A 24304-nucleotide genomic window follows, 5' to 3' on the forward strand; every position below is an offset into this window, starting at 1 on the left:
TTCCCTTGATGATACAACTTACATAACGCACAGTACAATGATCAAAACCATGAATATGCCCTTGGTATATTGTTAGCTAAACCACAGATTTTAATCAGATTTCACCAGCTTTTCCTCTAATGCCCTTTCCTGTTTCAGGGTTCCCATATTACATTTTTGTGTTTTATGAGTCCCCTCCAATCTGTGACAGATAGTTCCTCAGTTTTCCTTTTCTGGCCTTGACTCTCTTGATGATACTGGTCAGGTATTTTGTAGCGTGTTCTTCCATTTGGCTTTATGTGGTATTTTCTCATGATAAGATTGAAGTGCTGTGTTTCTGACAAGTACATCACAGAAGTCATGTCCTGTCTTTCTCAGTGCATCATGGCAGGGGTCCCTGATGTTGATGCATCTCTTTCCTGGTGATGTTAACCTTGATCACTTGCTTAAGGTGATGTCTGTTGGATTTCTTCATTGTGAAGTTACTGCTTTTCCTTTTGTAATTGATAAATATCTTGGAGGAAGATGCTTTGAGACTATGCTAATATTTTATTCTTCCTCAAACTGTCACCCTCTGATTTTAGCATTCATTGTTGGGTCTTGTCTGCAACAGTTACAACTCAGGTGTTTGCCTAATAGTGATTTTTCTGTTTTCCTCTGCATTTACTAGCTGGACTTCTATACAGAAAGCTATCCATTGTCCCTCACTTATTTATTTGCTCAGCTATTTACATCATGGACTTTTAATTCTGTGGGTTGTATCCAACGCTGTCATTTATCTTGTTACTCAAAGTTTTCCAGTTTGGGCCATTGGGGATGCCTCCTGGCTGGCTCCTGTTTTTTGGGGACAGAGTTTCACTGTTGTTGCCCAGGCTGGAGTGCGATGTCACGATCTCTGCAACCTCCGCCTCCCAGGTTCAAGCAATTCTCATGCCTCAGCCTCCCAAGTAGCTGGGATTACAGGCATGTGCCACCACGCCCTGCTACTTTTGTATTTTTAGTAGAGACAGGGTTTCTCCATGTTGGTCAGGCTGGCCTCGAACTCGACCTCAGGTTATCTGCCCTCCTCAGCTTCCCAAGTGCTGGGATTACAGGCATGAGCCACCATGCCTGGCCTCCTGTATTCTTTTGGCATATGCCTCCCATCCCCAGCTTTATCTTATATTTTCCCTGTCCCTGCCCTGCAAGGAGCTCTGATTCCTTTTATTGGAGAGTGGTATATAGAAACAAAGATCTGGGTGTGCTCATTGCTACTGGGGAGAGTATCGTGTTTTTAAAGAGCCTAAAAGTTTTAAATAAAACAAGGACCACAAGATGAAATTATCCTTTATTAATTGTTCTTTTAATCTTAAATTTTCTCCTGAGACTGGTGAGCAGAGGGACCCAATGCAAGGAAACTTAGGGGAAAGAAGGCAGTAATTAGGGAGGAGGAGGCCAGGAGGAAGAAGAAAGCATTTCGTGGGATTACAGGAATGTCCCCTATACAACCTCATTGTGATGAAGTCCACTAATACTATTTTCTTCCTTCTGTTTTTCAGAAAGCGGTACTTTGTCTCTGAGTACACTCCCATTGATAGCAATATAGCTTTTTCTGTTAACGCAAGTGACAAAGGTAGGCATATTTGTCCATGAATAAAAGGGTTCAGATGATGCAGTCTATCATGAGAGCATTCGCTTCCTCAGCGGGGTTGAGGTAGTGGGTGAGGTGGTGTGCCAGTGCCTAGGACATGGCTGAGATCAAGGCAGACATGGTTCTTGCTTTTGTGGCCCTACCATCTAGTCAGGGTGGCACAGCAGAACCAAGTAATTAATCATAGCGGGGGAGGTGCAAAGGCAGCAGGCCAAGAACAGGAGTAGCAGGGCAGGGTTGAACCTCATTCTTCAGAGGCTCATGTGTTGGCATCTCCTCTGTGGGGTGGGACCACCTCTCATTGAGGGTGGCTTTGCTGAGCAGATAGATAGCTGAGGGCAGGGGTCTCGTGTGTGTCCCAAGGTGGGCTTGATTCCTGCCACAAGATAGCAGCTAATGCTTTCCCTATTCCAACTTTCAGGAACAACTTGGCTCCTAACCTCCACCCTCCCTTCCTCCCCCACTCTTCCAGGAGAGGTGTCCTGCTGCGACCCGGTCAGTGCAGCATTTGAGGGCTGCTTGAGGCGGCTGTTCACACGCTGGGGGTCTTTCTGCGTCCGAAACCCTGGCTGCGTCATTTCCTTCTCGCTGGTCTTCACTGCTGTGTGTTCTTCAGGCCTGGTGTTTGTCCGGGTCACAACCAATCCAATTGACCTCTGGTCAGCCCCCAGCAGCCAGGCTCGCCTGGAAAAAGAGTACTTTGATCAGCACTTTGGGCCTTTCTTCCGGACAGAGCAGCTCATCATCCAGGCCCCCCTAACCGACAAACACATTTATCAGCCGTACCCTTCAGGAGCCGATGTGCCCTTTGGACCTCCACTTGACATACAGATACTGCACCAGGTAATGTGTTGTTTGAAGAAGTAAGTCACTCCAGAGGACCTTCTGGTTTGCTGGCTTTTACATGTTGATGACTGCTGGATGGGGATTTGGGGCTGAATGTCATGGTGTATCTTGAAAATCTTAGGGTATAATGACAAAAGTGCTTTTAATTTAGGTTTCAAAAAAGTGAATGATGTTAAACTTAATGAAAAGTTTACTGTTGGTCACTTTTGTATTTACCTCAGATAGTAGATCTTGCCTTTTTCTTGAAATTGATATGAGCAGAGAAAGAAGACTTCAGTAGCATTTCTCTATTGAGGCAGGATGTATTTATGAGGAAGTCAGCTTAGGAATTTGTGAATGTTTTCTGTTGGTAACTGAAGGAATGTGCAAGGACCTACAGGCATGAAGCCTTACTGCTGTCCTGGGGGCTGAGGAAGAAGCTGCCAGATCACCATCCCTGATCCATCCTGCAGTAATGGACTTACCACTGCTTGAACATGGGCACCCAGCCTGTTTTTGGTGAGAGGTGCATTTGGGGCGAGATCCACACCCTTGTTCCTAGAAAGGCGTGTAAACCTTCCCGTTGTCCCTGTCACACTTGCCTTGGAAAACTGTACCTGTGCATAAACTATACTCACTTCTTTTTTAATGAATGCACAGTCACATGGTTTTTCCTTTAAACATTGCTCATGTCTACAAGAAAGTCTGAAATCTTGAAAAGCATTAAAATGGTCCCCAGACTTAAATAGAATCTTTTCTCTACCCAGTGACTGTCTGTTGCTTTTTCCAGCTTGTTACTGAAGGTGAACAGCATAGTCCTTTACCTCCAAGTTCATCTCTGTTAGGAAATAGGGGACATATGTAAATGGCTGTAGTGCAGAGCAAGGCAGGAGATTTTGTATTATTATTGACTGGAGGGTCAGGGAGACCAGGAGTCCCCCTCCAGTCTCCCCTCTGGCTTGGTGGCCACTGCTGGAGAAGAGTGGAGGGGATGTGGCTGTGTGTCCTATGCTGACATCTGTTCTGGTCATGGTGTTCCCTGCCACCTCTGCGGACGCCTCTAACCAGTTTGCTGTAAGAGTGAGCCTGTGGCCTGGCCAGTTTTCTTACCGTATTGCACCTTAATTCTCTCCCTCATCTTAGGAAGTATTTTCCGCAAATACTCTTTGTCTTCTGACCCTTCAGGGCAATACTGGTTAGTCAAGATCTGAGAGAAACATGATGTGTTTCTGGATTTGCTTATTTTTAAAATCTTCTTTCAGGTTCTTGACTTACAAATAGCCATCGAAAACATTACTGCCTCTTATAACAATGAGACTGTGACACTTCAAGACATCTGCTTGGCTCCTCTCGCACCGTATAACACGAACTGCACCATTATGAGTGTGTTAAATTACTTCCAGAACAGCCACTCCGTGCTGGACCACAAGAAAGGGGATGACTTCTTTGTGTACGCCGATTACCACACGCACTTTCTGTACTGTGTACGGTAAGTGGCAAGAGGCAGTCATTGATAGACAGCATTTGCAGTATCTGGCTTAGGGTATATGGGCTTAAGCTTATTTTATGAGCATAACCCAGAGGTGAGCAAACAGAGCAAGCAAGGTGTTGTCCTGTGAAGCTTACATCTTTTTTTTTTTTTTGACATGAGTCATCGTGTCCAGCCAACTCTATTCATCCTCTTCTTCCTCCCCTTCCTTCCTTCCGTGCTTCCTTCCTTCTTTCATACTTCTTTCCTTCTTCTTTTCTTCCTTTCTTCTTTCTTCTTCTTTTCTTCTTTCTTCTTCCTCCTCCTCCTTTCTTCCTCCTCCCTACTTTCTTCTTCTCTCTTCCTTCCTCTTCCTTCTTTCTTCTTCTTCCTTCTTTCATCTTCTTCCTTCTTTCTTCTCCTCCTCCTCCTCTTTCTCCTCCTTCTCTTCCTCCTCCTCCTCCTTCTTCCTTTTTCTTCTCCCTTCCTTCCTTCCTTCTTTTCTTCCTCTTTCTCTTCTTCTTCCTCTTCCTCTTCTTCTTCCTCCTCTTCTTCCTTTCTCTCTTCTTCCTTTCTTTCTTCTTCTTTCTTCTTCTTTCTTCTTCTTTCTTCTTACAGAGTCTCACTCTATTGCCCAGGCTAGAGTGCAGTGGCGTGATCTTGGTTCATTGCAATCTCCATCTCCATCTCCCGGGTTCAAGTGATTCTCCTACCTCAGCCTCCTGAGTAGCTAGGACTACAGGCGTGCACCACCACGCCCAGCTAATTTTTGTATTTTTATTAGAGATGGGGTTTCACCATGTTGGCCAGGCTGGGACTTGAACTCCTAACCTCAAGTGATCCGCCCACCTTGGCCTCCCAAAGTGCTGGGATTACAGGTGTGAGCTGCTGCGCCTGGCCAGAAGCTTACATCTTAATATAAAGAGATGGATGATGAACACATAAGCACATGCTATCATGCCAGTTAGAGATTAGTGCTGTGAGGAGAAAAATAAGGCCAGACAGTGTGGGGCAGGGGGTGCACTGCTTAAGTGTGGAGATGTGCACAAAAGGAGAGGAAAGGAGGACAGCTGCCCCATCACAGGCATAAGTGTTCCCGGCAGAACGAGCAGCGAGTGCAAAGCCCCAGCAAGGGGCTCTCGTGGGGTGTGACTGGGGAGTGCAGCTGCCTCTTACCCTTTACCTCCTGCCTGGGTCACTGACACAACTTCATGTATCCCACCCCCAACAAGATTTAAAGATAGAAGCATTTAGTGCCTTTTCTTGTCTCTCAAATATATAGCCTAGTCCCCTGTAGTGTCCCAGCTATTTGGGGGGCAGCTTCCCTGTGAGGGCAGGGCAAGCCCACAGTTTTAGATCAGAGGGCCCTGCATCTGCTTCCCTTAGGAGGCTTGTTAGCTGGGCAGGGTGTGTTTATAATTGGGAACAGTCACCCCAGGAAGCTGTGCTTGTGACCTGTAGGGGAATCTTTAGGCTTCTCCCGGAAGGGGAAGAGCAACATGATGCCGGATGGGCCTGCTCTCCCTGAATGCTCTAGACAGCTGTTCAGCCAGTTGAGCAACCACAGGGGCTGTTTCTTCAGCATGGGAACAGAGAAGTTATTCCTTGTCACCTTTGAGGGAACTGATCAGCTAACTACTTCTCAGGAGCTGGTGATGCTCACTTCTGGTTCTAAAGAACTTTGACCTTGAGTTCTGTTAGTTTGTTATTGGAATAAGACTTTTTAAGGAGTTGGGCTATATTTACTCTGTTTCAAGAATATCACCACTAAAAACATGAGTTATACTCATTAAAAATCAATTAGCTTATGCTGCATACCCTAACCAGCATTCTCCACAGGGTAGACGGTGCAAGTGAGCCATGGGTAATTTAAAGAAAAAGAAAACATTTAATGTTACATAATTTTTATAGTTGGATGAAGAAGGCATTTATTCTGTTGTATGAGATAAAAGTCAACAAAAATGAGGGGTAGAGGTGCGTGAGCCTTGTGTTTCCTCATTGCCGGCGTGGTTCCCACCAGCGTGGAGGCTGTCAAGGACTGGCAGGCTCCTGGCAGCAGGAACCTGAGCTGATTTGTGGCTATGCTTGTGCGCGTCCTCATAACCCCAGGCCTGCCTCTAGCGCTGTCTCCTTTCCTGTTCCTCCAGCTTTTCCTGGACATTTTCACCTGAGGGTCCTGCAGTAATGGCAGGTGGTCTGCCCGGAACCATGCCCTGACCTGCTTCTGTCCCCATGTCATTTGAAGGCAGTAACAGCTACCAGTTACTCAGATTTAAGGCTTTATCCCTGAATTTTGCCTTGCCCTTGCCTTCCTCATGGGGTTCTTGCAGGTCTGAGCCTCTGGACGGTCCATCAGATCTCTGCTATGGATGAAGGGACTTGGCTGCTCACCGCAGGTCACCTGACCTCCCTCACATGGTCAACCATCCGCTCTGATGAGGGGGTCATATGCAGAAGCTTCTCAGCACCCAGCCGAGTTCTAGCTGATGTTCTGAATCTGCTGGTTCCCTCTCCACGGGCCGACTGTCTATCTGCCCTACCAGTCGCCTCTTGCCTGGTCCGTTGCACAAACCTCTCTACTTACTGTTCCGCCTGCTTCCTGTTTCTTTGCCATTTCCAGACCTTCTTCCATTTTGCCACAAGAGCTATCTTTGTAAAACAGCTCACGACATAACTTTCCCAGAAAGCTCTCATTGTTCCCCAGTGCCTCCAGTATAAAAAATCCAAACTACTTAACTGGCACTGAGTCCTTTTATTTCACACTGTCTGTCCATTGCTCTTCCCAGACCGGCCCCCTTCTTTAGGAGCCCCCTCAGTGGCACCCCGTGCTCTAGGACAGGACTTCTTTTATTTAAATTATTTTTTTAAGAGAGGGGTCCTTGCTACGTTGCCCAGGCTGACTCAAACTCCTGGGTTACAGCCGTCCTTCTGCCTCAGCCTCCTGAGTAGCTAGGATTAGGCATGCCTCCATACCTGGCATACAGGACTTGCCAAACCATCTTGCTCTCATTCCCTCTCACTGTTCTCTCTCCCTTCTTTTTTCCTCCCACAGTTGTAATTGTGTGAGACACCCTCTTGTCCTCTCTCTTTGGTGAAATCCCCCTCGTCCTCGGAGCTCTGGGTCTGTATGGTCTCTTCCTCTTGGCTACAGTTACACCTTTTACTGTTTGCCCCCTCCTCTGTGCCTGCATAGCACCATGCACCGTGTACCATTGATGGCACTGGGCAGTATTTGCCTCTCTCAGTGATTCTGAGCTACCAAAGGCGAGTACTGAGCTGTATTATTCAAGTGAGAAACCTCAGGGCCCATGTTGTGCTTAGAATACAGCCGGCCTCATCAAATGTTCGTGGTGTAAATGTTTAGGTCTCTGTGAAGTCTTGAGGCCCTTCTAATGGGAAGGTGTTTTCTAAACTTTTTGGCAGGGCTCCGGCCTCTCTGAATGATACAAGTTTGCTCCATGATCCTTGTCTGGGTACATTTGGTGGACCAGTGTTCCCGTGGCTTGTGTTGGGAGGCTATGATGGTAAGTAAGAGAAACCTTGACTTTTCCTATTGGGCAAAAAACAAATGGTTTTGTCATTAGCTGTAATTATGCAGATTTCATAAAATTGGGCAGTTTTGTTAGTTAATTTCCTACCTCTTGATTCCCAAATATAGTATCTCATTTGGCTTTGGGTTTGGGTTTCATTTTGGATTTAAAAGAAGTGGATTATGTTAGCCATTTGTAGATCACACATGCCTTTGAGAAGCTGTTGAAGGGTAAGTACCTTTCCCCAGAATAATGCAATTGCGAACTTCAGCTTCAAGGAGGTCATGGGCCCTTGAAGCTCATATATAGACCCCTGAGGGAGCTCATGGACCTCAGGTAAGAACCTCTGTGAAGGAGAAAAGTTAAAATGTGAGGTATGTAGAAAAAGAAACAAAGTTGATGGATTTTTTTTTCTTCTAAGCCAGTCTCAGTTGGTTATTTGGATGGACACTCTTACAGTGTGAAGACAGCTGGTTTGCTCTTTTCTGGTTCCTGTAGCACTTTAGAACCAATTGTACTTGATAAAATGAGGTGATTGGCATCAATAGCTAGACTGTCGATGGAAAAAAAAAAAAAAAAAAATGAGGTGATGATTCATGTGACACCTTTGGCATCTTAAGCCAAATTACAGGCTCAACAGGTTTTTCCCAGCCAATGAAGAACCCAAATAGGCTTTCTTCTCCTCACTCAACGGTAGGGGAGAAGTTGCAATCTGTATTTAAAATTTACTCTGCGTCCTAGAGGAAAACACCATTTCTAATTGGTGGAAAAGGGATGGTGTCAGCAACTGGCTATCCATAGGGGAAACAATTGACTTTGATCTCTACCTCGTTCATTTCACCAAAATAAATTCCAGATGGATAAAAGATTGAAATGTAAGAAGTGAAAGTGTTAAAGAACTGGAAGAAAATACAGGAGGCCTTTTAAAAAATAATTTTTAAATGGAAAAGACATTTCTAATCAAGACACAAAACTCAGAAACCCCAAAAGGAAAGACTGATGAATTTGAGCATATGAAAATTTTAAATTCATCTGTGGAGAACAAACATACAGTTAAAAAAATTAAAACTGTCTGGGAGTGACTCATGCCTGTAATCCCAGCACTTTGGGAGGCATAGGCAGGCAGATTGTTTGAGCTAGAAGTTTTGAGAACAGCCTGAGCAACGTGGCAAAACCCTGTCTCTGTAAAATACAAAAATTAGCTGGGCATGGTAGTGCATGCTTGTAGTTCCAGCTATTTGGGAGGCTGAGATTGGAGGATCACGTGAGTCCAGGAGGTTGAGGCTGCAGTGAGCTGATATTGTACCACTGCCTTCCAGCCTGGGTGACAGAGTGAGACCTTGCCTCAAAAAAAAAAAAAAAACTGGACAAAGATATTAGTTTGCATACCAGTCAGCATTTCCTTAATAAATGAAGAGCTTGTCCCAGCCTGGCAAAAATGGTGAAACCTATCTCTACTAAAAATTCAAAAAAGTTAGCCAGGCATGATGTCCCAGCTACTTGGAAGGCTGAGGCAGGAGAATTGCTTGAAATGGGAGACAGACTTTGCAGTGAACTGACATCATGCCGTTGTACTCCAGCCTAGGCAACAAGAGTGGGACTCTGTTTCAAACAAACAAACAAAAAAACTCTTGAAAAAAAGATCAGTGACCCAAAAGAAAAGTGGGTGAGGCCATATGAAAGTTAACAAAAGAAAAAATACAAATACAAATTGATTTTATTTTTCAGAAACAGAGTCTTGCTCTGTTGCCCAGGCTGGAGTGCAGTGGTGTGATCTCGGCTTACTACAACCTCTGCCTCCCAGGTTCAAGCAATTCTCCTGCCTCCACCTCTTAAGTAGCTGAGATTACAGGCATGTACCACCAGGCCCAGCTAATTTTTGTATTTTTAGTAGAGATGGAGTTTTGCTTTTGCTCAGACTGGTCTTGAACTGACCGAAGGCCTCCCAAGGTGCTGGGATCACAGGTGAGCCAGTAAATATTTTCTTTTTTTTTTTTTTTTGTTTTAGCTGGAGTGCAGTGGTGCCATCTTGGCTCACTACAGCCTCTGCCACTGGGTTGGAGCAATTCTCCTGCCACCACCTCTTAAGTAGCTGAGATTACAGGCATGCACCACCAGGCCCAGCTAATTTTTGTATTTTTAGTAGAGACAGGGTTTCGCCATGTTGTCCAGGCTTGTCTTTAACTCTTGACCTCAGATGATCCACCCACCTCCACCTCCCAAGGTGCTGGGATTACAGGCGTGAGCCACCACACCCAGCCATAAATATTTTGACTGAAGTAATGAAAAGTTTAGCCGGACATTGTGGCACACACCTGTGGTTCCAGCTACTTGGGAGGCTGAGGCAGGAGGGTTGCTTGAGCCTGGGAAGTCAAGGCTTCAGTGAACCATGATTGTGCCACTGCATTCCAGCCAGGGCAACAGAGTGAGATCCTGTCTCTAAAAAAAGGGGGGAGGGGGGAAAGGGAATGAAAAATAGTTCAGCTTCTTTGGAAGGAAGTTTGGGAGATTTTGATTAGTGATTACGCTTTAAGAATTGATTCTAGCCAGGTGCAATGGCTCATGCCTGTAATCTCAGCAAGCTTTGGGAGGTCAAGGCAGGAGGATCGCTTGAGCCCAGTAGTTCAAGTCCAGCCTGGGCAACATGACAAAATCCCATCTCTGCATAAAATACAAAAATTAGCCAGCAACGGTAGTGCATGCCTGTAGTCCCAGCTACTGGGAGGCTGAGGCAGGAGGTCAAGGCTGCAATGAGCTGTGATCACACCACTGCACTTCAGCCTGGGCAACAGAACAAGACACTGTCCCCCATCTCCCTCTCACCCCCAAAAAAGAAAAAAGAATTGATTCTACAAGTATGTGCTTTACACATTAAAATATTTATAGGCTATTTATAATAACTTTGTTTGTAATAGAAAAAAATGCAAAACTGCTCATCAATGGGAGGGATTGGCCAAAGTATACTAGAAAATATTCGTAGGAAAAGAATAAGGAAACTCTTTATGGAGCAGTCTCCAAGATACAAAATTTTAAAATGTAATGTGCAGAATAGTATTTTACTGTTTGTGTGGTTAAGGGGGAAAGGGGAAGAATGTGTGTTTGATTGTGTGTGTGTGGAATGGCTCTGGAAAGACTTGCAGGTGGTCACAGTAGAGGGAGGAGAACCAAGACAATGACATAGAGGTTGGAGGAGAAGAAGAGAGAATTTTCAGTCAACACCTTTCTGTTCTGTTTGAAATTGTTAACATGCCTGTATTGTATCCTTAAAAAAAAAAAAAAAAGTTACTCTTCCTGAATGGAAACCATGCCTACTTCAGATAAAGAATCCTTTTTATTCATTAACTGAACTACATAAAAACTATTTCAGCAAACTCTTGTTTAATTCTTAAATACAGAGATACAGTCCATAGCTCCAGTGAGAAATCAGTTAGCTACGTGTGTTGTGATTTTTCCTCTGGGATGTGCCGAATTTTCTGCATGCTTGTAATCTCCTTTTTGATGTCACATTTTTTTTCCTAGATCAAAACTACAATAACGCCACTGCCCTTGTGATTACCTTCCCTGTGCGTAATTACTATAATGATACAGAGAAGCTCCAGAGGGCCCAGGCCTGGGAAAAAGAGTGAGTCACGCATGGGTGTGAGCAGACTGTCCTTGCATTGTGGGAACCCAGATGCTTACAGCAAGCACTTAAGCTTCATTTTCTAAATTAACCAGTGGCAGATCTGAGTTATGTAATTTTGTTCATTTGGTACTAATGATGCTAAGAAGAAACTGTAAGCACATTTACCTTTGAGCAGATGCTTTAAACAGCTCTCCCTGCACAGGAATGCAAAAGTGTGCCAAAAAAGGGGTTCACCGTTGCCTCGGCTGGGGTGCAGTGGCTCAGTCTCAGCTCACTGCAGCCTCAACCTCCTAGGCTCAAGTGATCCTCCCACCTCTCAGCCTCCCAAGTAGCTGAGACTGCAGGTGCATGCCATCACAACCAACTAATTTTTGTTTTCTTTTTGTAGAAACGGTTTTGCCATGTTGCCCAGGCTAGTCTCAACCTCCTGACCTCAGGTGATCCACCTGCCTCGGCTTCCCAAAGTGCTAGGATTATAGGCGTGAGCCACTACACCCAGCTGCCTGCATTGTTTTCTAACAGCAAAACGAAGGAGCATGCTAAATGTACTTAGTAATGAATACAGTAGAATATTATGCAGTCATAAAAGACAGTGATGTAAATAAATGGTTCAAGATGTATATTTATATAAATATGTATTGTTTATGCTGTGCATGCTTAGAAAAAAAAGCAAATGACCTGAGAAATTAACTGTGTTTGTGACTTCTACAGAATGGGAAGAGAGGACTTAGGAGGACAGATTGTGCTTTATACCCTTCAGTACTTTTTAAAAATGGCTTTACTGATGTGTGACACACGTATCATACAATTCACCCACTTAAAGTGCGTTCAGCCTGGGCATGGTGGCTCACACTTGTGATCTCAGCACTTTGGGAGGCCCAGATGGGAGGATCACTTGAGGCTGGGAGTTCAAGACCAGCCTAGGCGATGTAGCAAAGCATGTCTCTAAAAAAAAGAAGAGAAAAGAAAACTTGAAAAAAAAAATGTGCAATTCAGTAGCTTTAGTATATTTGCATATATGTGCAGCCATCACCACAGTCAATTTTAGGAATATTTTCATTACTCCACAATAGTACTCTTTAACTAACACCCTCCATCTTTATATCCTCCTATCCATAGCCCTAAGCAACCACTAATACCGTTTCTGTGTCTGGAGATTTTCCTATTCTGGACTTTTATGTGCATAGAATAATATGTGGACTTTTTTGTCTGGCTTTCATTGAACATCATGTTCTCAAGGTTCAAACATGTTGTGGCATGTACCACATTTTTTCATTCTGTTGTATGGATATATCACATTGTGTGTGTCTATCAGTTGATGCACATTTGGGCTGTTTCCATTTTGGCTATGATGAATAATGCTGCTGTGAACACTTGAGTACAAGCTCTTGTGTGGATGTGAGTTTTCATTTCTTTTGGGTACATACCTAGGAGTATAATTGCTGAGTCATAGGGTAAGTCCACCTTGAATAGTTTGAAGAACTGCCAGACCATTTTCCAAAGTGGCTATAGCGCTTCACATCACCACCCGCAGTGCATGAAACTTCCAATTTCTTCGTATCCTTGCCAACACTTTTTATTATCTGACTTTGTGATTCTAGCTATCTCCGTGGGTATGAAGTGTTATCCTATGTGGTTTTGATTTAATAAACTGAATGCATTTCTCTTTCTTTTCCTTTTTTTTTTTTTTTTTTTTTTTTTGAGATAGAGTCTTGCTCTGTCACTCAGGCTGGAATGCAGTGGCACGATCTCAGCTCACTGCAACCTCTGCCTCCTAGGTTCAAGTGATTCTCATGGCTCAGCCTCCCACATAGCTGGGATTACAGGCACCTGTGACCATGCCTAGCTAATTTTTTTTATTTTTAGTAGAGTTGGGGTTTTACCATATCAGCCAGGCTGGTCTCGAACTCCTGACCTCAGATCTGCCCACCTCGGCCTCCCAAAGTGCTAGAATTACAGGTGTGAACCACCACTCCCAGCCCTAAACTTGCTTTAAGTGGTAGAAAATTCAGCGTGTATGGAACCTTAGCTGTAATCTGAGAGTGTCTTACCTTCTACTCCAATGTAGAAGATCCTAATGCAGTGGCTGGGCATGGTGCCTGTAATCCAGACAATTAGGGAGGCGGAGACAGGAAGAGTGCCTTGAGGCCAGGAGTTTGAGACCAGCCTGCACAACATGGCAAAGACCCCATCGCTACAAAAAAAAATTTCTTTTAATGAGCCAGGACCAGGTGCAGTGGCTTAGTGGCTCACACCTGTAATCACTTTGGGAAGCTGAGGTGGGCAGATCACTTGAGGTCAGGCGTTTAAGACCAGCCTGGCCAACATGGTGAAACCTTGTCTCTACTAAAAATACAAAAATTAGCCAGGTGTGGTGGCACGTGCCTATGGTCACAGCTACTCGGGAGGCTGAGGTAGGAGAATCTCTCAAACCCAGAAGGTGGCAGTTACCATGAGCCAAGATTGCACCATCCAGCCTGGGCGACAGGGCGAGACTCCATCTCAAAAAAAGAAAAACAGAAAACGTGGCCTTTGTGTCATGGAAGTTGGGAAGAACTTTTTTACTTAGTTGTCACTAAGTTTTAACTGAAAATATAACATTCTGCTTACCTTTTAGGTTTATTAATTTTGTGAAAAACTACAAGAATTCCAATCTGACCATTTCCTTCACTGCTGAACGAAGTATTGAAGATGAACTAAATCGTGAAAGTAACAGTGATATCTTCACTGTTGTAATTAGCTATGCCATCATGTTTCTATATATTTCCCTAGCCTTGGGGCACATCGAAAGCTGTCAAAGGCTTCTGGTAAGCTGGGGGGTGGTGGTGTGTTTCAGAAGTTAACAGCAGTGCACAGTGTAATGTCATATTTTTGCCTCTTCATTCTTAATCTATTATGTTCAAAACTGCCTTGAATTCCTCCATGTTTTAACTGTAACATTTCTGTTTCCTACATCTGTTTTCTTCAGTTCCAACTTACTGGTTTATCTTAAAGTTTATTTCACATAATCCAGTATTATTTGTCCAGTCTATCACCTAAGAATGCAAACTCATCACACGTGTTGCCTGGGAAGACCTAGAAATGTTTACAAATCCTCTCTGAAACACAGAATTGTACTTTTACCTCTGGGTTTGATACAGCCCTGTAAAGTAAAAAGGAGGACCTTTTAGTAATAAATGGAACAGCCAGCCATGTAACTAACTGGGTGTGTCTTTGTCACCCCTCTCAGGTGGATTCGAAGGTCTCACTAGGCATTGCAGGCATCCTGATCGTGCTGAGCTCGGTGGCTTGCTCCTTGGGCGTCTTCAGCTACATTGGGTTCCCCTTGACCCTCATTGTGATTGAAGTCATCCCGTTCCTGGTACTGGCTGTTGGAGTGGACAACATCTTCATTTTGGTGCAGGCCTACCAGGTATACTTCCATCTTCTCACGGGGCTTAGCTCTCCAAGTTTCAGGGTCTGTGAATGGCTTTTGGGCTCCACATTTATGAGTATGGACTGTGAGGGCATTTTCCTTCCTTTCCCTGTGTGGCTCACTGGTCTTCTTGACTTACTCTGGCCATCTTAGTACCGAGAATTTCACCCCTCTTTTTGGTTGATGAAATAGTAGATATAAAGTAAGAATTTTGTTTTAAATTGTATCTTTAAATAGTGTCCTTTAGTAGTATCTTTTCATTTTAAATAGTATCATGTGTACAAGAAGGGCTAACATACTTTTGGAAAATATTTTGTGTACGACTGCTATTAAAATGATTTTCAGCATAGTAAAGAATGTTAGATTTGTTTTGCACAAAGGTGCCACTAAAAAGGCAAAAGGTTAACACATGTCCTGCAGCTGTAGAAGGTGGCCTCAGTCATCCTGTAGACCGTACCTGAGTGGAGAGTCAGTGCATGTGAGAGTGATGTTCAGTGGTCCATCACCTTAGTTTCTCACTGGGTACCTAGCTCTGTGGTGCAGAAATACTCTGAGTGAATTCACATGAGAACATTGGAGTCCCCCACCAAAGTTTATATGCTTAGAAGACACTGCTAATCGTCTATTAATCATTTTTCTTTACCCTTGAGTTAAGGCAGCAAGAAGTGGCATTGTTATTGAGAAATTTTAATGTTGCATAATTTTCTTTCTTTTTTCTTTTTTTTTTTTTAAGAGAGATGAACGTCTTCAAGGGGAAACCCTGGATCAGCAGCTGGGCAGGGTCCTAGGAGAAGTGGCCCCCAGTATGTTCCTGTCATCCTTTTCTGAGACTGTAGCATTTTTCTTAGGTAATTATGCTTTCAATCCTACCAGCCCTGTAGTTCCCTGAGCCTGGAGAAAGAAGGAGCTGGGTATCTGAACATGCCCCTTTGTTTTGCTTCTTTTTTTTTTTTTTTTTTTTTTATTTCCCCTGAGATGGAGTCTCACTCTGTCACCCAGGCTGGAGTGCAGTGATGCGATCTCGGCTTACTGCAACCTCCACCTCAAGTGATTCTCCTGCCTTTGCCTCCCGAGCAGCTGGGATTAAAGGCACACACCACTATGCCTAGCTAATTTTTTGTGTTTTTAGTAGAGATGGGGTTTCACCATTTTGTCCAGGCTGGTCTCAAACTCCTGACCTCAAGTGATCCACCTGCCTCAACCTCCTAAAGTACTGTGATTACTGTGAGCCACCAGACCCAGCCTGTGTTGTCTCCCTTTTTAAGCTTTGTTCTGCACTGGGAAAGTATCACTGAATGGACCACAGAAAAAATGGCAGCAGTATCTTGGGCATCATTTTGCAAGTGGCTTCCTTCTCATTTAATTGTCAGGACGGTGTTGATGTTGGGGTTCAGGGTGAGAGTGACCTAGAGTTTGTCTTGCCACTTTCCCCTTTTGGTAGTCACTGGGAATGTTAATAATTAAAAATGACATCGTTGAGTAGCCACTGAATTCTTCTCAACATGACACTCTAAGCAGCAGCTCCCAAATCCACAGGCACTCGCTTGCAAGATGTTTGCCATTATTTTCAAAGGCAGTCTTTCTCTTCTGTGCACGCAACTCAGTGGGGAAGCAGCCTCGTTAATGAGCAGGGGTTCTTGACTCACCTCATTACGAGGAGCTAGAATAAGCTGGAACAAGGTCAGCACTTCTGTGTTTCTTTCACATACAGAAATCACCAAATAGACTCACTAGTGGGACTGCCTGCCCCATCTCTGAAGTGTAGCAAGAGCAAAGTGACTCTGTCCACTGTAGAGGAGGCTGGACTAGAATCACTCAGTCCAGAGAAAACCATCCATGGGTCACAAACTACAGTGCCTACTTGGCTCCCAGGTCAGCTTAATCGGGGCCATTGTAAGGTCATCATTGGTGGTAGTTTTTCAACACAGATACACTGCTAGCTTGTCATTCTTCATTTCCACAAAACCATGTGCTTTTGAAACCTGTAGCCCTGTAGTTCCTTTTGACAAACACAGGTGCCAAAAAAAAAAACTTTCTTTTTTTCACTTCTATTATAAGAAAACCAGTGCAGGTGTGATGATAATAGCAGCAGAGATGGTGCCTCAAGGTTGGAGTGACCTTGGTGGGACAATAGAGGTGGGTAGGGATTGTGGCACCTGAAGTGCACGTGTCCATCTAAAAAGGCCATTAAGTGTGGCCAACCCAGTGCTACAAGGTCTGTTGTGTTGGTGGTTGTTGTTTTTTTTCCCCCAAGCAAAGCTATGTAAATTTAGATCTTTGTGTAAAATGTCATTGCTGATATTGGCAACTTAAAAAAAAAAAAATTTTTTTAATCCTAAGATGGGTTGATACAGTGGGCTAAACAAGAACCATCTGATTCATGGGCTGCAGTTTGCAGTTTCCAAGTTTTACCCTCATGCCTTTGCTCCTCACTCGATTGTGAGTTGCCTCTTACCGTAACTAAACTGGGAGGCTAGTATTGCTGATGTCTTAGATGGAAAATACTGTCTTTCTTACAGTGAAGCATAGAAGGTACTATAAGAAATGGCCTGTATTAGTGGTTCTCAAATTTTAATGTGCATGAATTTTCCTGTGAACCTGAGTATAGTAGAATTGGGGTTGAATTCCTGTCATACTTGCTTAAGTAGGATGGGGCTCCCCAGATGGTCTGCTGCTGAGTGCGTTTTGAAAAGCACCGGCTTATCGCCTCCTGTCCCAGTTCTGGAATAATGCCCAGCAGCAGCATGCCTTCTCATGGATTTGGCCTTTGCTGGCTCCTTGTATCTGTACGTGCACATGAACGTAAGACTTGCGGAGAGCCCCCTGCTATAAACAGAAGTGACACAGAGCCCCTCTCTCCCTCACAGGAGCACTGTCCATGATGCCAGCCGTACACACATTCTCTCTGTTTGCGGGATTGGCCGTCCTCATTGACTTTCTTCTGCAGATTACCTGTTTCGTGAGTCTCTTGGGATTAGACATTAAACGTCAAGAGGTAAATTGGTGCCAGGATTATAGACTATTTAATTTGAGCTTAGAATCTAGAGGAAGCAGCCAGAGGGTATAACCTTTGTTCCCCTGTGTCTCCTCAGAAAAATCGGCTAGACATCTTTTGCTGCCTCAAAGGTGCTGAAGATGGAACAAGTGTCCAGGCCTCAGAGAGCTGTTTGTTTCGCTTCTTCAAAAACTCCTATGCTCCACTTCTGCTAAAGGACTGGATGAGACCGATTGTGGTATGCCCTTATCTGTGGTTTTTCTCTTTCCTCTCACAAAAACAGATTATCACATGCCTTCTAAGAAGTCAGACAGCCCGGGAAGGAGATTCTTACAGCTGTTAAACATATCTAAAAAAAAAACGCAAAAGCAAATATATACCACTAGATAAAATATTTTTCCTGTGAGCTTTTGTCAGTACATATAATAAGCAAGAGTTTTCTCTAAGTTTTTATTTTGAAATAGTTTCAGATTCACAGAAAATTGCAAATAACCTTTTATTTTTCCTCTGTTACCTATGAGGAAATAGAAGCTAAGAGAGTTTAAGTGGTTTGCCCCAAGTCACTAGCCACATAAGTGGCAGAGTCAGAATTTGCACCCAGGAGCTTGGACTCTACATGCTGTGGTCTCACCCACTGCCCTCCACTCCCTGTTATCTTAGCCTGTCATTTAAACTTTTCCATTTCAAAAAATTCTGCTTTTTGTGTGTGCTTAAGATTTTATGTCTGGTCGTAAGCTTATTACACTAAGCAGTCTCTGTCTTATGATTCATTTCTTGTTCCAGATAGCAGTATTTGTGGGTGTTCTGTCATTCAGCATTGCAGTCCTGAACAAAGTAGATATTGGATTGGATCAGTCTCTTTCAATGCCAGATGTAAGATGCCTTCCTTTTGATTTTAACTTCTTTATTTGATGATGAATACATTTTCAAAACATGCATGTGGGTGTTTCAAGCAAGTGCCTGCTCCCAACTGTGAATGGTGACGGGATTTCCAGGGTGAGAACTGCCCCAATGCACTGCCAGTGTGGGCTGCTTGGCATTCTGAACTGAGCCCCTCTGGGCACAGCTGCAGAACACGAGCAACCAGTCTTATGAGGTTACCTGATAAGGTGCTTTCCTGATTGTGGGGCTAGCAGAAGGAGCACCCTGGGGCGCTGCAGGGAAGACTGGCGGTGTCAGGAATCGTGAGTCTGACTGGAGGCATCTCAGCCAGGAACCTTCTGGTGTCCTCGTATTCTCAGTGATCCTCACCTTGCTTAGTTACTATCACAGTGTTCATACTCTGTCCTATTCTTTTTCTTTCAGGACTCCTACGTGGTGGATTATTTCAAATCCATCAGTCAGTACCTGCATGCGGGTCCGCCTGTGTACTTTGTCCTGGAGGAAGGGCACGACTACACTTCTCCAAAGGGGCAGAACATGGTGTGCGGTGGCATGGGCTGCAACAATGATTCTCTGGTGCAGCAGATATTTAACGCGGCACAGCTGGACAACTAGTCAGTACCGCCTCTTCTTGTACTTCAGAAGCAGTGGAGGGGACTCTCAGCCAGGCAGTCAGCCCAGGCCTAAAATATTTCATTGCAAATAGACTTTCTTGGAAAACTTGTGTTTATGCAAAATGTGTGGTAAATCTGGCTTTACCTTAACAAAACCTTTGAAAGGACTAATTTACCACCTAATCTTTGAAAGTTTTTTTCATTAAGTGCTCATGTAGTTTTTCTTTTGACCGTTAGCAGTATAAAATGTAGAATAGGAAGTCAGGTTTTAAGAAAAAGTACTGAAACTAAAGACTTCCTCCCTGTGGAGCAGGTCAGTAACCCTGTCTCTCCTCTCTAGTACCCGAATAGGCTTCGCCCCCTCGTCCTGGATTGACGATTATTTCGACTGGGTGAAGCCGCAGTCATCTTGCTGTCGAGTGGACAATATCACTGACCAGTTCTGCAATGCTTCAGGTACCTTCATCTCCTTTACCAAATCTTTCCCCTTTTTTCTGAAAAGTTTTCAAATTGTCATTTATAAATCATTTGCATTGTGCCTCAGTTTATACCTATTTGTACATCAAAGCTGGGTCTCCCTCCCTGTGTCATTATTCCTTTCCTCAGTCATTCATTGTGAAATTGTCATGTTGGTCCTGTCTCAGCCACTCTTGAGGCTGCAGGCTGAACAAGGTCCACTTCTTGGGTGTGTGGTTTCCAGATAAGGTTTCTCATTCTGTCCTGGCTCCAGTGATTGCTTCTCAGGATTGGTATCCGGCCTTAGCTTCTCAGAGGAGAGCTTTTTTTTTAATCACTTTGCCCTATGGTTTTGTAGGAGCATTCAGGTTCCCCTGGAATTAATAAAAACATGGAAGCCCTAGGCTCTGATATTACCAGTCAAGGCTGTCCTTGAAGGAGGACATCTACTTCAAGGCAGAAAATGTTGCATACTATGCCTAAGATGAAAATGGTATTTCAGATTCATTAAACTGTGAAAGTCACATGTGGCTGAAGCTTTTAGATAAGGGGAAAGATTTTCCCTCACTGTCAGTATTTTTAAATGTTTTACCAAAAATCTGGAGACCCATTCTTCTAACAGTCGGCTTCTCCCTGCGTGTCTCTGCTAGTGGTCGACCCTGCCTGCATCCGCTGCAGGCCTCTGACTGCAGAGGGAAAACAGAGGCCTCAGGGTAGAGACTTCCTGAGATTCCTGCCCATGTTCCTTTCGGATAATCCTAACCCCAAGTGTGGCAAAGGGTAAGTGCTGCTGTCATTGCAGACAAGCATCCGTTTCAACTTTAATTTGCAATAGAAAACTAGGAGAGGACCAGGCTAAAACAGTTGCATGGGAACGTCGTCTTCTCTGCCCCACCCTGTCCTGGTTCTTTGGTGGAAGTAGGGAAACTGAAAACACCTTTTTAAGAAAATGCCTCATAGTGCTCAGCTGATTCTGTTTTAACATGGCCATTCACTTCTCGTGCTCTCTCTGTGCCCTGGCCCCCTGGGCATGAGAATGAATGCAGATTTCTGTGCACATTCCAAGCAGGGCTGAGGGACAGGATGGCCTGCTTGTAATCCAGGCCTGAAGGAACTCGGTTTGTTCAGTGGTGCTGATGGCAGCTGGGGCGGCATCTTTGTTTTGGTAATGTTATCCCACGTTAAGGTTTCGATTCTTTTAGCCCCATCATGCTCCTTGTAGCCCATCCATATATGGGGTTATGGGTTATCTCACTCCCCCATCCAGCCAGGCAGCCAGTTACCCACGGAAGCCAGATATATGGCCCAAAAATAGTGACCATGACCAGAAGTCTCTGGGGTTAATTTGGAAGCGTTTGGAGGCAGAGATTGAGTATCCCCATGTATGTTAGGTAATGTTTTTCATAAGAACACACGTCTGAACAGTCATATCAGTGAATCATTTATATCATGTATGTGCTTTGAGACCTAGGTATCATGGGATGACTACCCCTAAAAGTAAAGTAGAAATGAATCTTGCAGCTTGATTTACTCACTGACCAGATGCAACTTACATAAAGTAAGTTGAGGTAGATTCAGTTTTTCTAAAGGCCGTAGCCACTGTTCTGGGGAGCCTCCAGGGTGCCAGCGTCATGCCAGGCACTCCGTGACATTATTCCATTTATCATCACACAGCCTATGAGTAGGTAGTGGGATACCCACTTATAGAAGAGGAGGAGACCAGGACTCAGAGGAGGTCATTTTGCCAAGGGTTACATGACCAGTAAGTGGCAGGGCTGAGATTATTCCCTGGGCCCTTGCCTTTCCTGCCTCCTGTTACATAACAGGACTGAGTAAACTCTCTACATTTGATTACACATGAAACCAGGTAGAGAAACAACAGCTATGTACCAGAGAACCTGGAACAATCAAGAAAAGCCATTCTGGCTGGACATAGTGGCTCACACCTGTAATCCCAGCACTTTGGGAGGCCAAGGCATGTGGATCACCTGAGGTCAGGAGTTGAAGACAACCAGCCTGGCCAACATGGCAAAAAAGTTAGTTAGGCGTGGTGGCAGGCATCTGTAATACTCGGGAGGCTGAGGCAGGGAGAATTGCTTGAACCCGGGAGGTGGAGGTTGCAGTAAATCAAGATCATGCCATTGTATTCCAGCCTGGGCAACAGATAAAATGAGGGGCTTTTTATCTGTCTCAAAATAAAACACAAAAAGTCAGTCTGGGAGAGAACAAGCTAAACCTTTAGTGTTCCTTTATCCTGGGGCCCTTCTTCATCCCTGAAATGTACAGCTGGGTCTGACCTCTGAGCCAAGCATCAAGTGGTTTTGCTTAGCCTTGAGTGCTCAGATTCTGCTGATAATTTTGCAAGGCCTGGACTCTCTGACAACCATAATTCTTTCCTTAGGGGACATGCTGCCTATAGTTCTGCAGTTAACATCCTCAGCAACGGCACCGGGGTCGGAGCCACATACTTCATGACCTACCACACAGTGCTGCAGACCTCTGCTGACTTTATTGACGCTCTGAAGAAAGCACGACTTATAGCCAGTAACATCACTGAAACCATGGGCATTAATGGCAGTGCTTACCGGGTGTTTCCCTACAGGTAAAGCCTACACTTTTTCGATGGGGTTTGCCCAGGATAGGGCCTACGCTGGCCGGGGCCTCTGGGGAAGGGTTCCCTTGGCAAGATACTGATTTTCAGGTTGGGTTCTGGCCCCTGCTCCATTCCGAGCACAGGAGAATATATCAAAGGAAATGGGTGCTGGGCAAGGGGGTTCAGAATCTAAAGCCTCTACTGAGGCCTGAGGGCTAGAGACAAAGAACCTGATCTCTGCACTACTGCACACTGGGAAATGGCTCAAGGCAGGGGGTGCTTGGAGAGCGGGAGGCTCAGAGCCGGGCCAGGCCCATAGTCTTGGCCAGCAACGGACCACAATCCCCAGCTGCAAGTTATTTGGGATGATGCCTGTATGTAGGCTTTTTATATTGTTAGGGTTTTTTTTCCCCCAGCAAGAAAAGCATTATGTATGAAATACTGAATTTGCAAACTGTAGAAAGGTAGGAGACGCAAGTGATCTGTTTTTCCTGCCTACCCATGATCTTACTTAAAGCAAGAAGGCCTGGATTTGTTTGGAAGAAGTTCTCAGAGCTGGTGTCCTACCTAATTCCTGGGAAGAGCTGCTTAGCTCTGCCAAAAAATACATGAAAGCATTTTTTACTTCAGGCCTTGCACAGACCCTCTGAGCCTGAGGTAGTGTCTCAGGATAGATCAGGATTCATTTATTTTTTTCAAAATGCTGTGGAATGTTCTCTATAAATATCTATAAAATAGCATAGATCTGATTGCAACAGCACATTGAAAAGCTTATCCATCACAATCCAAGTAGGCTTCATTCCAGGGATGCAAAGCTGGTTTCAACATACCCAGGTAAATGTAATCCACCACATAAACAGAACCAAAGACAAAAACCCCATGATTATCTCAATAGATGCAGAGAAAGCCTTCAATAAAATTGAACTATGCTAAAAACTCTCAATAAACTAGGTATCGAAAGAGTATATCTCAAAACAATAAAACATACAGCCAAACATACAGACAAACATACAGCCAACATCATACTGAATGGGCAAAAACTGGAAGCATTCCCTTTGAAATCCAGCACTAGACAAGGATGCCCTCTTTCACCACTCCTATTCAATGTAGTACTGGAAGTTCTAGCCAGAGCAATTAGGCAAGAAAAAAAAGAAAGGATATTCAGCTAGGAAAAGAGGAAGTCAAATTGTCTCTATTTGCAGACAACATGATTGTATATTTAGAATACCCTATCATCTCAGCCCAAAAATCTCCTTAAACTCATAAGCAACTTCAGCAAAGTCTCAGGATACAAAATCAATGTGCAGAAATCACAGGCATTTCTATACACCAATAACAGACTAATGGAGAGCCAAATCATGAGCAAACTCCCATTCACAATTGCTACAAAGAGAATAAAATACCTAGGAATACAACTAACAAAAGATGTAAAGGACCTCTTCAAGGAGAACTACAAACCACTGCTCAAGAAAATACTGGAGTACACAAACAGTTGGAGAAACATTCCATGCTCATAGTTAGGAAGAATCAGTATTGTGAAAATAATTTATAGATTCAACGCTATCCCCATCAAGCTACCAATGACCTCCTTCAGAGAACTGGAAAAACCACCTTAAACTTCATATGGAACCAAAAGAGAGCCCTCATAGCCAAGACAATCCTAAACAAAAAGAACAAAGCCAGAGGCATCACACAACCTGATTTCAAACTATACTACAAAGCTACAGTAATCAAAACAGCATGGTACTGATATCAGAACAGAGCTATAGACCAATGGAACAGAACAGAGGCCCTGGAGGCAACACCACACATCTGCAACCATCTGATCTTTGACAAACCTGACAAAAACTAGCAATGGGAAAAGGATTCCCTGTTTAATAAATGGTGTTGGGAAAACTGGCTAGCCATGTGCAGAAAGCAAAAACTGGACCCCTTCCTGATACCTTACACTAAAATTAACTCCAGATGGATTAAAGACTTAAGACCTAACACCATAAAAACCCCACCTAGGCAAAACCATTCAGGGCGTAGGCATAGGCAAGGACTTCATGACTAAAACACCAAAAGCATTGGCAACAAAAGCCAAAATAGACAAATGGGACCTAATCAAACTCCACAGCTTCTGCACAGCCAAAGAAACAATCATTAGAGTAAACCGGCAACCAACAGAATGGGAAAAAATTTTTGCAATCTACCCATCTGACAAAGGGCTAATGTCCACAATCTACAAAGAACTAAAACAGATTTACAAGAAAAAAAAAAACAAACAAATCCATCCAAAGGTGGGCGAAG

General features: G+C 44.1%; 1 protein-coding gene across 2 annotated transcripts in view; it reads left to right on the forward strand.

Moving 5' to 3' along the window:
• NPC1 (NPC intracellular cholesterol transporter 1) overlaps nt 1-24304 on the forward strand; it is a 57401-nt gene that overhangs the window by 27912 nt on the left and 5185 nt on the right. Inside the window, exons 7-21 of one of the 2 annotated variants that reach the window (XM_032293193.1) lie at nt 1518-1591; nt 2082-2452; nt 3697-3923; nt 7326-7426; nt 10952-11054; nt 13675-13864; nt 14287-14469; nt 15206-15320; nt 17340-17467; nt 17565-17705; nt 18251-18340; nt 18773-18963; nt 19304-19419; nt 20070-20199; nt 21821-22021. In XM_032293193.1, coding sequence (XP_032149084.1) covers nt 1518-1591; nt 2082-2452; nt 3697-3923; nt 7326-7426; nt 10952-11054; nt 13675-13864; nt 14287-14469; nt 15206-15320; nt 17340-17467; nt 17565-17705; nt 18251-18340; nt 18773-18963; nt 19304-19419; nt 20070-20199; nt 21821-22021 — 2361 coding nt within the window. Of the gene's footprint in view, nt 1-1517; nt 1592-2030; nt 2453-3696; nt 3924-7325; nt 7427-10951; nt 11055-13674; nt 13865-14286; nt 14470-15205; nt 15321-17339; nt 17468-17564; nt 17706-18250; nt 18341-18772; nt 18964-19303; nt 19420-20069; nt 20200-21820; nt 22022-24304 lie in introns of both variants that reach the window. The other variant, XM_032293192.1, reaches the window with a different exon arrangement.

Source organism: Sapajus apella, unplaced genomic scaffold (assembly GCF_009761245.1).
Source record: "Sapajus apella isolate SASKATOON/1434 unplaced genomic scaffold, GSC_monkey_1.0 scaffold29, whole genome shotgun sequence".
Classification (NCBI taxonomy): Eukaryota; Metazoa; Chordata; class Mammalia; order Primates; family Cebidae; genus Sapajus; species Sapajus apella.